Source organism: Micropterus dolomieu, linkage group LG04, assembly GCF_021292245.1.
Source record: "Micropterus dolomieu isolate WLL.071019.BEF.003 ecotype Adirondacks linkage group LG04, ASM2129224v1, whole genome shotgun sequence".
In the NCBI taxonomy this organism is placed as follows: domain Eukaryota; kingdom Metazoa; phylum Chordata; class Actinopteri; order Centrarchiformes; family Centrarchidae; genus Micropterus; species Micropterus dolomieu.
In genome coordinates, this window is record NC_060153.1 from 19188818 (window position 1) to 19206263 (window position 17446).

The window sequence follows — 17446 nt, forward strand, 5'->3', positions numbered from 1 at the left end:
ATCTGGTGACTGTGGGGGCCATTTTAGTACAGTGAACTCATTGTCATGTTCAAGAAACCAATTTGAAATGATTCGAGCTTTGTGACATGGTGCATTATCCTGCTGGAAGTAGCCATCAGAGGATGGGTACATGGTGGCCATAAAGGGATGGACATGGTCAGAAACAATGCTCAGGTAGGCCGTGGCATTTAAACGATGCCCAATTAGCACTAAGGGGCCTAAAGTGTGCCAAGAAAACATCCCCCACACCATTACACCACCACCACCAGCCTGCACAGTGGTAACAAGGCATGATGGATCCATGTTCTCATTCTGTTTATGCCAAATTCTGACTCTACCATCTGAATGTCTCAACAGAAATCGAAACTAATCAGACCAGGCAACATTTTTCCATTCTTCAACTGTCCAATTTTGGTGAGCTCTTGCAAATTGTAGCCTCTTTTTCCTATTGGTCGTGGAGATGAGTGGTACCCGGTGGGGTCTTCTGCTGTTGTAGCCCATCCGCCTCAAGGTTGTGCGTGTTGTGGCTTCACAAATGCTTTGGTGCGTACCTCGGTTGTAACGAGTGGTTATTTCAGTCAAAGTTGCTCTTCTATCAGCTTGAATCAGTCGGCCCATTCTCCTCTGACCTCTAGCATCAACAAGGCATTTTCGCCCACAGGACTGCCGCATACTGGATGTTTTTCCCTTTTCACACCATTCTTTGTAAACCCTAGAAATGGTTGTGCGTGAAAATCCCAGTAACTGAGCAGATTGTGAAATACTCAGACCGGCCTGTCTGGCACCAACAACCATGCCACGCTCAAAATTGCTTAAATCACCTTTCTTTCCCATTCTGACATTCAGTTTGGAGTTGAGGAGATTGTCTTGACCAAGACCACACCCCTAAATGCACTGAAGCAACTGCCATGTGTTTGGTTGATTAGATAATTGCATTAATGAGAAATTGAACAGGTGTTCCTAATAATCCTTTAGGTGAGTGTACATGCCAGCAGGTGGAGACAGTTGTTTGTGGCAGTGAGGAAGAGATCTGTTCAGTGAGCGGTGGTGTGTCCAGGTGTGCTGCATGAATGATTAGTCATTCACATAAGTCATGTGTGGACCGCACCACATGCTGTATGTGAGCAGCTAACATTTCTGAGCCCCGTTTGTTTGGGTGAACTCCATCTGTCTTAAAAAGTTAAATATCAAAAATATTAAAATTATCCACATAACACACACGGTGAGCCCTGCAGGCGGACTGGAGCCAATCGTGGGGGCCAAGGAGTCTACTGAAGCGGCCAGCACCGCGACCAACTGTGGGAATGGGACCAGCGATAAAAACAGACTTTCCACACTGCTTTAAAAAGTTTAAAAGACAGTTAAAATCTGATTTTGTCATTTGTTCCGACATGGACTATCACTCTTGTGATGGAGGACGGGAGCGACGGCATTAGGTCCTGGAGTTTTTTTAAAATGTCAGCCGTGGTGGCACCGGGGAAGCAGTGAGTGGTAGCGTTGAAGAAACTGTTGTTGATGTTTCTGGTTATGGAGTCACCAATTATTAGTGTGGTTGGGGAGAAAAGAGGACGAGGAGATGCCGGTTGTGGGGTTCCAGAGCAGGACTGAGCAGAATCTGCTTCAACACTGCGTGCGGACTGAGGATGGAGTGTGTGAGCTGCCGAGTGTTGTGTTGGAGTAGCAGTAACATACCTGAGAGAAGGACTACCCGACGGTGCAGGGTAGAGACGGCCTCTGGAGCGTCTGAGCACAGTCTCCTTGAGGATCCTACGTCGGGAAGCGGAGGTTTTTGACCGGGATGACGGCCGCCGATCAGGCCCAGCGGCTGACCGGCGGCCCAGCGCGGGAGATGTAGCCGGTGAAGGAGTTGCAACAGTGTCGGCAGGCACTGTCCGCCGAAAGAGATCCGTATCAGGGAGACTCGAAGCCGCAGGTGCATCCGTTGGTTGGACCGGAGTGTCGTCAGACAGGGCTGCATAGCGGTTGGAGAGGCCGATGTTCGGAGGAGAGGCAGCCCCATCCGAGACTCTGTTGCAGCCACGGACCACCACTTCAGCCCAGGTTGACTGATGCTTTGGAGTCGAGCAGGAGGAAAGCCTGGGAAGGCTAGAGGGGTCCCATAACACGGTGTCCTGGATGTTAGCGGTTGCGCTAAGAGAAAGATCTGTTTGGCTTGTAATGAAGCCACATCCATAAAGCCAGTCAGCAGGGAATCTTTCTCTTTGAGTTCCTCTGAAAGTCGTCGGATGTCTTCCATAAGGTCAGCAATCTTCTTGTTCGCTTTCTTAAGGAGTGAGCAGTCCTCATGGGGCAGAGTTATCTCGGCTAGCATAGTCACCGGAGCTTTGTTGTGGTCAGTAGCATTGATCATCTATCTTAAAATCCATGTCGGATGACTAAAATCCTTAACCCACGTAAAACTCAAGTTAAAAACTTAAGTTAAATAAAAAGGATATAAAAAATGTGACGAAAAGGAGTGGATTAAAACTGGATAAGAGTCCGGTTTAAGACGGAGCTTCCGACAGGTAGCTACAGACGCATGCGCAGAGTGCAGATTAAGTTAGCGATCTTGTAAAAAAGTAGCAATTATAGATACCGCTAACATACTGGATACTGTATCTCATCCTGAGTGAAAACCATTGTAGCTTTTTGTGACAGAGTACTAAAATTCCTTTACATTAATTTAATAATTTTATGGTGTCATAGCATTAGAAAGGAAAATGTGTCTCATCCCATTGTTTTTCACGCCATTTGACGCTCTTCCTCAGATACTCCTTCCCCAGTCTCTTTCTCTCTCTTTCCGCCCTTTCTATCTCTCTTCCCCTCTTTTTTCATTCCCATGACACAAACTGACATGAGGCTGCAGATCTCCTTGCTACATTGACCTCATGCGTCTACATGCTTTCCATGCTTAAATCCCTTATCGCACATGATTTTGCAAAAGAGACTGTGAGGTCAATTCTCAGTGACACAACCCAAAATATATGCCACATCTTAATGACACGCTGTCCAGCACCGACTTAGTCCACCATGTCATGGTGAAACTGTTTCCTCTTAGCAAATCAGTAGAGTTTTAAACAACTGGACTCTCCTGATTAAAGATGTGGCATGTCTGAATTGCTCAAAGTTGTTGCTTTAGCACATCATGTTGAATTGTATTGGATATTTTTGTTTCGGGGTGAGTAGAGAGATTCAGAGCGGGTAAGTATATTTGTTTTTCCCAGTACGATTGTTCTGCTTTCATTTTGCAATCTCTTCTCATACATATTGAAATATTTCATTATAGTTATAACGATGGCAGTGCAAGTCTCATGTGAAAACAAATCTTCAGAGTGCATAGCTGAATTCATTAAGAGCTGTCAGGTCAGACTAGAGGTCGGAATGATTCCTGCAGGAAGTAGGATTTGAGCAGGAAAGCTCAGGGATTTCATCCAGAGGTTTCATTCACCATGGAGTCTATGACCCTCAAGCTAATTAAAAACATCGAAGCAGATAAGGGAAGGGGGGTTTTCCCTACTGCATCTTCCTGCCTTCTTAAGAAAAGCCAAGGATTAAGGATTAGCACTTCTCTCCTTCTTGAGGCACCATGTTCGCTTTCATACAAAGAACGTGGAGAATAAAACGCATTTTCTCATGCATGTGTTTGTCACTTTCACATTGTGCCGTCACTCTGGGTTATAGTCCCATTCATATTCAGTTTCATGACGATATGACCTCAAGGAGTTTATACACATTCACCAATGGAAGAATACTTGAGCTGTATGTTGAACAGATATGCACGGTTGTCATGACGTTCACGTTTTGTAAGGGTCGAGCAAAACAATGAAACAATGTCACGAATAACTGCTTTTTAAAATCATAATTTATTGGCTTTTTAATGAAATCAGTGAACAGTATGTATTTGGGTGTATTACTCAAGGACTCACTGTATGTATGTATGTAATGTATTATTTGAGATATTTCAGCCTCTGCAGTTGAAATCTAGAAAAGAGCGTAATGTACCGTAATTTGTAGTACAAGTAATACAGAAACAAATAATCTATTTATAAGAGTTATTTGAGTGAAGTAATTAATTCAAATTGCACTAGTAAAGTTATAGGGGTTTTGGGCTCCAAACTGCATCAGCAAGGGTGGGGTACGCTCACAGGGACAGGGCTTATATGCTCTGATGTGGGAGTGAATTGTTGAAATGGAGGTTTAATATACATTAGCAACTAATGTGTTAAAACTGAGCTGTAAGTGTTTTATGAAGTTCTAAGGAAGCACTGAAGATCTAACAGTATCTCCGTCATTGTCTTGTTTTTTCAGTGGTATTAATGCTGTGTTATTAAATCTGTAGGTGAAACCAATGTGACATTTGAACAAGCACATTTTGAACAAGTACTATCTGAGTAGCTCAGGGAGGCGTCCCATCGGCCCCTGTGAACGGGCATTGTACTAGTTAATTATATAATAAGATCTTAATTTTTGAAGAAAAGAAAGACATGAAGCATTAACACAAGAGCCCAGGTAGGAATGCACCAAAGCAAGAAGAAAATAGTGTAAAGTCCACAGTATGATTGTATGAGCAGGTCCACGGTACAATAAAGAAATAAAATCCTTTTTAAGCACACATATGGAAATCAACAAAGCTGTAAATAGATTCAGTGATTACACAAATAGGTATTGCAGTACATTACCAGTTGTTGGATCGCAGCTGTCACCAATGTCGGTGATGTCTCTGTGAAATGGCCCAATGTGCATTTGATTATCTTCCAGTGCTGGTGAGAAGGCCACTTTATCTGTCAACAGTTATCTGTCAAAAACCACACTATTGAAAATGCTTAAAAAGTTTTTTTTTCTAAAACTACAGTAACCCACAGAACTTTCTGTGTATGAATGCAGCTGTTCTATTGACTTAAAAAACAAAAAAGAGCCTCCCATCTCCATAGTTTATACTTTAAGTCAAACTTCATCCTTCCCATGTTGTGTATGATATTGATGTATTAACTTGTTTACCTTCAGTCTTGAATGTTTTCACCTCTTATCTTAATCTTAAGTTCCTCTTGTACAGTTTGATTTGTTTGCAGTTTGGCTTCCAACTCTATAAAAAAAATGCATTAAACATTTCTGTAATGTGATAAGCACGACATCAAATCTTAATAATGAATTTTTTAATTAAATGAGAAAAATATTTTTAGAAATTATACAGATAATACAAAATATGTATTAATAACTTTAAAACCCTACATTGATGTCTACACATAAAGGGAACAGAAATATTAGCAAATTTGACAGACATTACTATAAACCTTTAAAGCCAATTTAATGATTTATTATATCAAACCAATACAGATATTGATACACTTTACAGTGGATCACTAATACTTTGCTTGCCTTGATCAACTTTTTTAAATGGTACTATCTCAGCCTCTGTTTTTTTTTTTTCAAGCTTGATATTAATATCCTGGGCCATAAACTCAGCGGCATTCAGCCAAGTATCTAACTTGGAGGAAGAGACTAAAACAGTATGAACTAGGGATGAAAAAATATACATTGTGGATTAAGAGTAAACTATGGTAGTAAATATGTGTTTAAATAAAAGATAACTGTTCATAAAATGTTATGTACTTGTTGTTATGTTTCAGTAACTTCAAGGCGTGTGTTCATGTCTTTGTCCACGCCCACTCTGGCTTCCACTCTGGACTTAAGCCCTAGGGAAATATAAGAGAAAAACAAACTGAATTAAATTCGCCATTATATCTAATTTAAATCAAAGAAGAGATCAGATGGTATGTAGTGTTTCAATCACCTCTAATTACCTAATTACTCCTTCATAATCAAATGTAATTTTTAACACCAAAGGCCTGCATTGATGATCTGTGTTGAGAGCTTTCACCTCCGTTTCATTTCTGCAGTAGTCTCAATCTTCAGCTCCTCACTCAGGCTCTCAGTGACTCCCAGTCTGGCTGAGCAAAACCTATTAAGCCATCAATTAGACAGATGAGGATTATCTTGATGAGCAAAGTGTGGGTAATGTACATAATCAGTGCTACAGGCATTCCTTTATTCTCTTTGCCTTGATCAGTTGTATTGAGTGCCTGCACTTGTCTCAGTGTATCTTCAAAGCTGATCTTCAGCTTCCCAGTCAGACTCTCATTAGCTGACAATCTGGATTTCAGCCCTTTGGTTGAAGATGGAATAAAAACAATGCAAAATCAACTGAGTCCCCTTCAGTTAATGGAGAGATTCGATGATATAACAACACTTGACCTCTATCACAAGACTGTCACTAATCATGCACATACTAGGGAATATCAGGGAATTTTTCATTTCATAATTTTCATTTAGTTATTGCATTAGATAGTAAAGTTTCAGCCCAACTAGAGTGGAAACGAGTCTGTCAATCCCTTTGAGACAACGAATGAAAAAGGGGTGAAAATGCTCTAATATATTCATGAAAAGGTCATAGAAAATTCATAGAAATTTTCTATATGTAATGTATGTATTAAATTGAAATTATCAACCATACAGATAATACTCTAAAAACAAAGTACTGATCTTATTCCTCAATAATGTTGGTAGGTAATATATTTTATTTATTATTATAAAATATATTTACATTCCCATGAAATGCAAAATGTAAAGAATGCAATTTATTTACAGATTACAGTCAAGTTACTGGGCCCTTCCAAAGCATGATTCTCTATTCAGTCAAATATAAATCATGAGGTGAAATTAGATGAGCTGAGCTGAGACTAATTTACAGCATTAATAATTTACTTGTTTGTTGTATTACCTTTACTTTCCTTCTGTAGTTGCTCCACTTTCGAGGTTTTGGCCCTCCAAATCACTGCCTCCAGCTCTGCTCAATGAGGAGGGAGAACGATTAGAATAAACAAATAAGAAAACAAAATAAAAATGGAATGATAGATGGCATACAGACAGATTGAGAGAGAGAGAGAAATTCACATAATAATGCAGCATGAATGTAGTTAATTTACGTTGATCAGCAGCATGCAGTACCTTCACTTCTCTGCCCACGTCTACAAGCTTATTTCCGAGTTCTGCCAGTGAGGCTTTCAACTCTATTTGTTAAAAATGAGGGAATACATACTGCATGACTTCAACCATTCAGTCAAAGATAAATCATGCGGGGACATCATGTGAGCTGAGATGAGGAGGAAATCTACTTTGCTGGTCATTAATAATTGACTTGTTTGTTCTATTACCTTTACTTTCCCTTTGTCACTCGTTTGATTTGGCCCTCCAAATCACAGGCATTGTGAGATTGAAAGGTAGCAGTTAGAATTTTTAAATCAAGCATAACGTTAGTTCAGGCAGGCAACGGAGTCAAGCTCAGCTCACAATCCCAGCGTATCACCTGATAGTATTCCACGTCAAGTCAGGCTACACCAGCTGACAGCTTAGCTGGTTTCCCTCTAAGCACTCATTGGCAAAGCCATACACAAGGCGCCTTATTTCAGCTGCCCTAGCCTGCCTAATCTTGCTGCTTTCTCTGTGAGACCCTCATTTCCCACCGCCACCACAGCTCCTCATGTAAGTCTATTCCTGTCCAATCAATGTATTCTGTATTAATGATGCTGCTCTGTTCTGTACCCGGGGTGGGGTTCTTTGCTGCTGCTCTCTCTGCCGTATGGCTTTTCCACGTAGGCATGTGAAACGGGAGCTGCTCTCTCCGCCTTATGGCTCTCCACGTAGGCACGTGGAGAGGCAGGGTGGTCCACACCGCCAAAAATAACTACTGTATAAATAAAGTATTTGATAAAGTTAGAACGGTTGCAGCAATTGTGGAAAAAATGAGTAGGGAGTCAACTTTACTTGCTATATTTCAAAAATGGAAATATCATCTTGCTTCTTTATTTTGTCGAGTGCTTTCAGTTTGATTAGAAGTATTTTTAAAAGGACCTCAGCTTACCTGTGTACCTGCTGCACAACTTGCTGCACCTGCTTTCTCTGCTCTTAGTCCCTGCACCTCACTGATTCTCAGCCTGGCCTCGTAAATAAACAAAAAAGAAGACAGAAGATGCGGCACATTTCAACCACTACCACCTCCCGAAGATACCCTGTCCTTTGCACTAGTTGCTTTTTGGTCTGTTGCAGCTCATTTCTCTGTTCATCCAAAACAGCCATCATCTCTCTGTGCAGAGTGAAGCTATCTGCCTCAACAGGCTCATCCTGAATATATATGATAGCAGTGAACAGGACGTATGCCTCAGACAGGCAGCAGCCAAGCAGGGCGAGTAAAACAACCCTCACCTTTGTGGTCTGTACAGCTGTGACTCCTGGGGGTTTGCAAGACGCCCGTTGTTATTGAATGCTAACAAAGTATCGACTGCTCTGCTCACAAGTTCAGTAGGACTGTAGAATCCCATTTAGCTTAGCATTTAGAGTATGAAGGGGGGGCACGGTGGTCCAGTGAAATTGTTAGTTTAAATACATAGGGGAAATTGTTATTTAGTGTATTGTTACAGGACAGTTTCAGTATTATTATGTATACTTATTTTTAGTATTTTTTAGAGATATAGTATTAGCTTTATGTCGAACTGAAAAATAATTGAAGAAAAATTGACACATTAAAAAAGAAACGATCAAGTCACACAGCCTGTGACATTAAATGTGTGCTATATAAATGCTTTCTTCTTCTATAATTCTCGCAGTTAAAGTGACATTCAAAGACGCATTAGTGTACGTGCATGCGAGTTTGCGCACATGCTTGCCTTTGTGTATGAGGGTAAACACGTGGATGTGTTGCGTGTCCAGTTGGTTCCCATCAACCCCCAGGGCAGCATCATGACAGGAGGGTGCAGAGCTTGAGGTGTGTTCGGACCGCCTGCCTGTGTTTGTGCGTAAATGTGGGCTCCCATGGGCAAGGCAGAGGTCAGCAAAGGTTGAAGGATAGATCTGCTTTCATGCACCTAGGCACATTGGTGTGTATGCTTCATATGTATGCGTGTCTACAGTATGTTGTTCATGCATGAGTGTATGTGACTGGAGGAGTGTCCCAGGGCAGCATGTGTGCAGCAGAGGGCAGATGTTACTCAGAAAAAGGTCATAGAGCAGTGTACCCTTTGACAGAACTGCTGCTACCCACCTGATGTTATTTGTGTGCATGGCTCACCATATTGTCCTGTATGTCTTGTGTGTGTGTTTGTGCACATATATGCTTGTGTGCAATATGCAAGCCTGAAATGCATATTATTGTATAAATTGCACATGCACATGGCTGCACCAACTGCTGTTAAATGGCCGAAGAGGCTCCAGAGAAATGTTTGGAGTGGTTCTGAAGTGTGAATATGTGGGTCTTCTGAGTGGTGTGAATAGGGCCAAAGCAGGTGAAAGCACTAACCTTGGCCAGTGTTAGAGAAACCCACATGAAACCTTTCTGTCGCCAGAGAAAATGTCACACTCTTTTTTCCCTTCACTTTTTGTTTCTCTCTGTGTCATTGCATTTGGGCGCAAAAGATGTACCTGCTATAAAATTGTCTTGACTATCACTAATAGTGAAGACTTTATTTTCGCAGTTGTAGCTCAACTTCATCAGCAGGTGCAAAAAGGTTGTTAAGAGGCAGGATTTGGATATGATTAATACTATCACTATAACTCAGATCAATAATCATCAAACCGCTCAGAAATGAAACATGACTATTTTAGCCATGAAGTAAAAATCACCAGCCCAGGATTATTCAGTCTTCAGAACATTTGGACAAAAGGACAAAACAAAATGTGAATGTCGAGATAGCCCTGGCAAATGTGCGAACACTTGCCAGTAGGAGTTTTATTCACAGTGGCTTCACTGTTGTTTACTCCTATCTTGTTTTTGTGCGAAAAAAGTGTGAACAATGATTTTCAGCTTCATCTGCAGCAACATCATCCTGTGAGAGCTGTTTTTGTAGCTCTGAGGTGCTCGTGTCGTGTAAAATGATATACAGTGACTCTTGTCTGTGTTCTGTTATCTATTCCCTTCCCACGCACCAAATGCTCACTTCTTGTCAGAAATCTTTCCTGTCTTTCTTTCCTGAACCATAGTTGAATTTATTGTTGCAGGTGATTTAAAATGTATGTGATTCAGGGATCATCCAGAATTTCTGCCGCCTTGTCACATCTGTGGTCACACCCTTGCTTTATATGTATTCTTTGTCTGAGTCAAATCACAGTAGCAAGCAAGCATTTTATGTGAGTTCTGAATGCATGAAACAAGATTTTCAAGGATGCTTTTTAAAAGTTCCTTTGCATATGTCTGTAGCATTTTGATGCTTTACCAGTCAGCAACTTAAGAAGACCATCTAGAAAAGCACAATTTGTACATTCCTAGATTTCCTGATGTTGCATTGAGTAACTAGTCAGAACAGCTGATCTGCTACGATGTCACAGTAATTTAGATGTATATAAAAATAAGACAAGCAATGGCAGGATGCATGAAAAGATATGCAACTATGCTTTCCAGAGACCCATAGATTATGTTGCAGAGGCTTTATGAAATTGTCCTGTCCTGGATTTACAGAAGAAGATTTATATGTATGCACTATTTATTAAGCTTTTGTGGGAAACCAGTTCACGATCATATATGTGATCTGAACATCAAGATGAAGGTTATAAGAAGATATGGGAGATTTGGTGTGTGCTGGATTTAATAAGACATTACATTACACAGAAGGGGTTTATAAATTGTGAGTGAACAATGTGCTACATCTTTGCAATTAAATGTAAGTAGTTTACATATATATATATGCTTTGTATCATTCACGCTAACTGATATAAAAAAAAATTGTGTCTCACTTGTAAACAGATTAAGGTTACAGATACAGTTAAGTTTTGCAATGTCTTGTGATGAATTTCAAACATTTTTGGCATGACTGAAACGAGATCAGACTTGTTGCGCTTAATCTCCATTCTTCCCATACCTTTTGAAGACCAGTGTACCTCAACAAATTTACAGTCTGGTTTTCCAAATCTATTGATCCGCATGCCGAAACAAACCTCTAGTTTTTCTGCAGCTTATGATGCCCTGTTTTCTAATGCAGAATTAGTTGCAGTAAGGCTGAACTTCTGAACTTTTTAACATTTTTGAACCTCTTCCTTACTCCACAGATCATTGCATATCAGCCATATGGACGCTCTGTAGACTGGTGGGCATATGGAGTTCTGCTCTACGAAATGCTGGCAGGACAGGTGAGTGGTGTACACACACACATGCACACACAATTGTACTTATGTAATTGCCTGCTACAGATTATGCAGAAACCTTTACACAGACGCACGATTGCTTACAGACTGCTCACAGCCTTATTCCTACGTTCAAGTTCCCCTAGCAGCAAGGCTCATGCAGATGCCTAAATGTACTCAGGTGGTGCTTCCTAAAAACCTTCCTACCAGCACAATAATATACAATTAAAGCTACAAGCAGTTTTGGATTGGCCCTCGCGCTGTGATGCTTGTTGCAGCCGCGGTGAAGTTGCCAGAGGTCGTGGACTGAATTATCTTGTGGTTTGGACGCCTCAGAAAGGAGTTAAACGTCAATTCCTGGCTTACTTCCTGTTGGCAGTAGGTGGCGCTATGACATTGAGTGAATATTGGCATGTAGATGTGTTTAGGGCGGGGTACATGTAAAGTTTTGTGGAGATTTGAGCATGTACCTTGAAGTTATAACAAGTCTATGTCTGATGGCAAATCGTCAATTTTTGACGCCATGCCATGGACACGCCCTTTAACGAAAACTCAGAGCTAGCGCAACTTTTCATCATCGATGCCTTCAGTTTGCAGAGTTAAAATTCGAAGCTCCGGCCCAAATGACACATAAACGCACAAAACGTGTCTCCTCTCACTATAGGGTATATCCTATTTGGGATAACCTTTCACACTCTTGTAATGTAGTCCACTGAACTTAATTTTTAACCAAGGTTTGACAAATACGTTTTGTGTGTGTGTGTGTGTGTGTGTGTGTGTGTGTGTGTGTATAATCTAGATACGAGTAGTGTAGCAAGACAGAGGATGTAAGTGGGAATAAGAGTGGCAATGTTAAATGTAAAAAAAAAAGAAAAAAAAAAGCGATGACTGTGCACCTTCAATGGCCATAAATTAATTTCCAGTTAACTCCAGCTGCTTTGAACTAAGGTCCTGCCCCAGAGAGGGCAGATTGCCAATAATAGTTTAGGAAAATGGTGTGGCACTGTGGATGGCCAATCAGATTCCAGTAAAACTTGCTGTCTTTTGAATTTCTTTTAATTTATTTATTACTATTTATTTTCGTTTTCTACGCAACATTTCACAACTTTTATAACTTTTGAAAACTTTTTAAAAAGTACAAAAGTCTCTCACATCATAAGATTTTTTACAGGTCTTAATAAAACAACAGCACTAAATGACTTATAAAGACATTTATGACTTATTAACATCTTTTTGAAGTGAGCTCATTCTAAAAGGCCAAAAGCAAGTTCCTCCACAGCAAAGCAAAACAGGAAAACGGGTATGTTTTTCATTCCCAAATTAACTCAGAGCGTCAGCTGTTAAACAATTAACTAAGGTTTTTACCTATTCAGATGTTTCCTTCCTCTCTCTCTCTCCCTGCCTTGGGTGAAATCAGGTAAAGATGGCACGACACAGACAGGGTATCTCTACCTGAAAGGGCCAGTCAAGTGGAAATGACGAATAATTCATTTTATGGACTGTCAAAACACCCATATTATGGTTACTGATGATAACCACCCAATGAGGAGGGAAAAAGCTGGGTCATCCACTCCATTTACCCTACAAGGTCTTCCTGTGAAACATGTTTACATGAACTCTGTACTTTTCCTTGTCGTCTTCTCTCCACTTCTATGTTTTTGTTCTCAGTGTTTAATCTGTCTTTTTTTGCCTTTTTCTCCTGACAGCCTGTTCAGTCAAATGTGTGTCCTGCTTTTCAGCCTTCTTCATCTTTATTCATTAGCAATTTTTTTCTAAAGTTAGTAAATTAACCTGTCATAGTAAAGTAGCGAAAGGCAGAAATGACAGACAAACAAATGTACCAATGCTGGACCCCTGTGGTGCTGTACGGTGACACTTTTAGCAGTAAAAGGTTGTCAGGCGCAGGCCCGCTGTCAGGGGGGGTCAAAGGGTACAGATGACCCAGGCCCAAGGGGGCCCCATGCAAAGGGCTAGGGTGGACCCTTAAATAAAGTACACTTTACTTAATGTCTTATATCATTACCAAAAGAATTTATATGTATATACATGATAACTACATCTGTTGTTATCATTAAAACATTTCATACTTGTGATCTGATAACCCACCCCCTGCCGTTATTGTGAAAATGGTACGGTTGAAAGACTGAAGATGTGCAGGAGCCGCTAATGTAAAGCCAGTTGCTTTAAGCGAACACTGCAGCTTATCAGATGCCCAGAAAAGAAAAGCCACATAACATGGAGAAAATAAAATCATAGGGAGGCCAAATTTGTGGCCAAAAAAGTCTTGAGAATCACCCTGTATGTCTGACAGGCAAAGGTGAGGAGCTAATAGTTAGGCCGACTATTAACCTAGGTTAGCGCCAGAGCTGCCAACTCTCAGGCATTGCGCATGGAACTCAAGCAATTGACACTTTTCACGCGCTCTGAAAAACAAATAAATAACTGATAATGTCGACTCTGGGTGAGTGAACTCCACCCAGCAACACCGGCATCTCGTATGGCGCTGTGAGTCGCGGTAATATAGTTTGTCACTGACTTAAAATGAATTCATTTTTCATTGAGGTAAAAAGGTGCCACATTCATTTAAAGAGGTTACTTCCCCAAACAAAGACACAAAGAGGAGGGAAGACTAAATCATACATGTGCTGACTCAGCAGGGATGGTATCACATGAGAAAATACTGGAACTTAAGGACTCAAAGGCAGACTCGGAACAGTTCGAAGCGGTAACAAAGGGTTTTACTGAAGAGTGCAACGGAAGGCTGGGTGGTAGGTTCCAACAGGGCAGAATGGAGAACACAGAGGAGGGGAGTTTGTCCAGGCAAGATGTGAGCTGAGCGGGGTGTGGCGTTCAGCAGAGTTCCCAGAGGTAGTGTGATCCTGGGCACAGAGAAAAACAGGTTAATCCAGGGAGACACAGAAATTGCAAGGAATCTAATGGGAGTAGATAGTTGGCCTTGGCGCATGTACCACATGTGGTTAGCTGACGATCTGGCGAAGAATGTGAGGAGGACTGGGGTTGAAATACTGCAGGAGCTTGATTAGTGGAATGAGGACCAGGTGCGCCGCTGGAGCCAGAGAGTGTAGCCACGCCCAGACAAACACAGACAGGGAGGACAGACAGAAAACACAGGGAAGGGGGGAACAAAAGAACACAAGGTAGTGGGGAGATTCTGTAGCACCACAACAAATACACATTAACACACAATCTGTATTCAAATATTAATATATCAATCTGTTCTGTTCTGCGTGTTCACCATGAAGGGACTACAAACTTTTGTTTTGTTCTACAACCTTGTGCTGTATAATGACAAATAAACAACCTTGTAAAAGTTAAACTACAGGAGAAAATATATATCTAAAAGCAACACAGTGCCTGAGAGCTTTACTGCATTATATTCTATTATACTTTGAATTGTCACCTGCCGCCTGAATTTCGTGTTTCCCTTCATATTAATGAAGGTTAATAAGTTCCCCTGTAGCAACCTCAAGAAAATTGACCTACAGTAACACTAGTCGGCAGCAAATCACAAGTCATAGGATATAGCTGCAAATATAGCTGACCAATAATTTGATTAATTTAACCCTCAAGATTGAAGTTGATAGATGAATTAGGCCTACATTTATTTGTTTACTCACAATTTGAATTCCTTCAAAGTTTTTTCTCTCCTTGTCTTGTTTTAAGTAAACAGGAGGAACATTACAGTCACACTGACTTGACCTTTTTTGCAATATAATCATACTGAGTAACTGAATATGTATGCGAGCAAGGCCTGGATGAGTCTAAAACACTGAATTTGGAAATGGTTGTCAGGGACTCCATCTGTGTCACAATAAAGCTAATGGCCAGGAGCTTCTTTGAAAGAGGGATGGGTGAAGGTGCTGTTGAAGTGGGTGTCAATGAAGGGACTAGTTTGGAAAATGTTGTCCCCCTGTCCATAATTCCTAATGGCTGGCCTGGTCAGTAGAGCAGCAACTACTGTGCAATCCATCATGTGATAATGGATAAAACACCCAACAGTCCTCTCAATATTATGTCTTTCCACACCCAGCCTCCATTTGATGGCGAGGATGAAGATGAGCTGTTCCAGTCCATTATGGAGCACAACGTGTCCTACCCCAAGTCCCTGTCCAAAGAAGCTGTCTCCATCTGCAAAGGGGTGAGTGGTGGTTTGTTGCCATCAGTGAAAAATCTTTTGCCATTATAAACCAGTTTTTGTTTTGAAACAAAATCCATAAACATAATGATAGTTTAATCTAATTTGGTATTCATAAAGGGTTTGAAATAGGGCTGGGCGATATGGCCAAAAATGTTATCACGACAAAAACATTTCATATCATTCGATATCGATAATTATCATGATAAATGTTTAAAAAAATGTTTTAACAGATTTTTGCTCATGAGTTAAAATTGAAGAAACCAAATGGTTAATTGTGTGGTTAAACTATTCTTTATGGTCTGAATGTGACAAACTCTTACTAACTCATACCAAACAGTGGATCACTTCACCAATCTGAGGTAGAACATTCAAAACTATTATGATGAAATTTAGTTTTTTTATATATAAAAAACATGATTAGTAAATCTTTTTCAGTCCCTTTTCCTCAACAAAAAAAATATCTTAATAGAAAAAGTACCAATTCGTTCGTGATTCAAAATGAATTAAATCAAACATTTATTGAAGATATATTGAACATTTCTCATATTGTTATTGAGGAAAATTATCATTATTGTTTTATTTCCCAGCCCTTGATATGGAGCCTTCTTCTTCAGTCTATTGTCCTGTTTAGCTGGGACTGGTTCCCGCTATAAGCTTTTCTGACCTGGGTTGAAAATCCTGTAAACAAACATTTTAAGCTGTGTCATTCACACTCTTCACTGAAGCCAAAATAAGTGAATTTCTTGTAAGATGGCTACAAGCCTTTCCTGCTAGTTCAACTTTAGGGATATAAACTGACAGGCTGTGTCTCATACTGCCATAAGGCTTTTCGTAGCTTTCTGAAGTTAGACATAACATTTGAGAAGCCTAGCTCCATTTGCTGTAAGAGTGAAGTGTAGGCTATCTGGGAACTCATCTACAAGTTCCCTCTCTCTTCCAACTCAGTTCCAGTGTCTTTTACATGTGCATTATTAAAACATTGAAGGGAAACCTATTGAGTCATCCAATATACTCTTCACAAGCTTGACTGTCTGATAGGTGCAGTAGCTCCGTGAGCTTGTTGCTGATACTTTGTAGCCGTTTTACAAAACTTGTTGTTCTGTAAGTCTAAAATATTCCAGGGGCACAGTTGAAAAAAATATATAATTTTGAAGAAATATGTCAATTTTGAATCACTACAATGTGTCATTTGTTACAGTAACCGTCCGATGTGTGTATCACAGTAAATGGTATTTAACATACTAACATAAAGTGTATTATTCACTTTGTGCTCATACAGTAGTAAAGTTATGATTCTAAATGAAAAACATGACTAAAAGCAATTATACTGGCAAAATGAAAAAAGTGGACAGTCAAAAGGAAATCCCTGCTGAGCAAGTTTTATTATCATTTAAATAATTAAACTCATTTACTTTTGTAAAAAACTAGCTTGGAAATTGAACATTGTCCTTGCTTTTCCACAACTTTTTACTTTTTCCACATCTTTAGACAACTGGCCACTCTTGCTAACATGACAATGTTGATATTCCAATAAAAATAGCTAGCAGCAATGATGCTAACCTTGACTATACAAATACACTAAGGTATTTTTGCCACTGTCTTCCCTACCATATCTCAGACCATAAATTGGCACCACAGATTAGAAAAACATTGTATATTAAATTTTGTGATGCCAGGAAAATATTCCAGAAATTATACAGATATCAGAGGTATAGTGCAAAGGTTTAATTTATACAAAACTGCATCAGTGTAGGACTTAATACATGAAATTGTTAATAAGCCACAGAGGAATATCAAAAGACATCTGCACATACCTGTGAATCACTTATATCTGTAGGCTATTTGTTCTACTGAAAAATAATGCTTTTTTCACCCCAATCCTTTAATTTGCCTCCTCTGTTAACCCGGACTGGTAGCAGACCTGCATTCTGAGTCGCGAGATGAGATTGTTAATCATTAGAGATAGGCCTTCCTTGTAAAAACAAAGGAGTGATTATACTCAGTAGGCTCCTGGGATGCTGTTTCCGCCACCATGGGTATATGGCTGCTAGATCTTCAGAGACAGGGGGAACTAAACAGTACAATGGGTCAGTGCAAGTCAGGCAAGCAAATACTGGGATT

General features: G+C 40.2%; 1 protein-coding gene across 3 annotated transcripts in view; it reads left to right on the forward strand.

Annotated features, from left to right (window-relative positions):
- prkcaa (protein kinase C, alpha, a) overlaps positions 1 to 17446 on the forward strand; it is a 178428-nt gene that overhangs the window by 140553 nt on the left and 20429 nt on the right. For all 3 annotated transcript variants that reach the window (XM_046046364.1, XM_046046365.1, XM_046046366.1), the window contains exons 14-15: positions 11092 to 11172; positions 15218 to 15325. In XM_046046364.1, coding sequence (XP_045902320.1) covers positions 11092 to 11172; positions 15218 to 15325 — 189 coding nt within the window. The remainder of the gene's footprint in view (positions 1 to 11091; positions 11173 to 15217; positions 15326 to 17446) is intronic.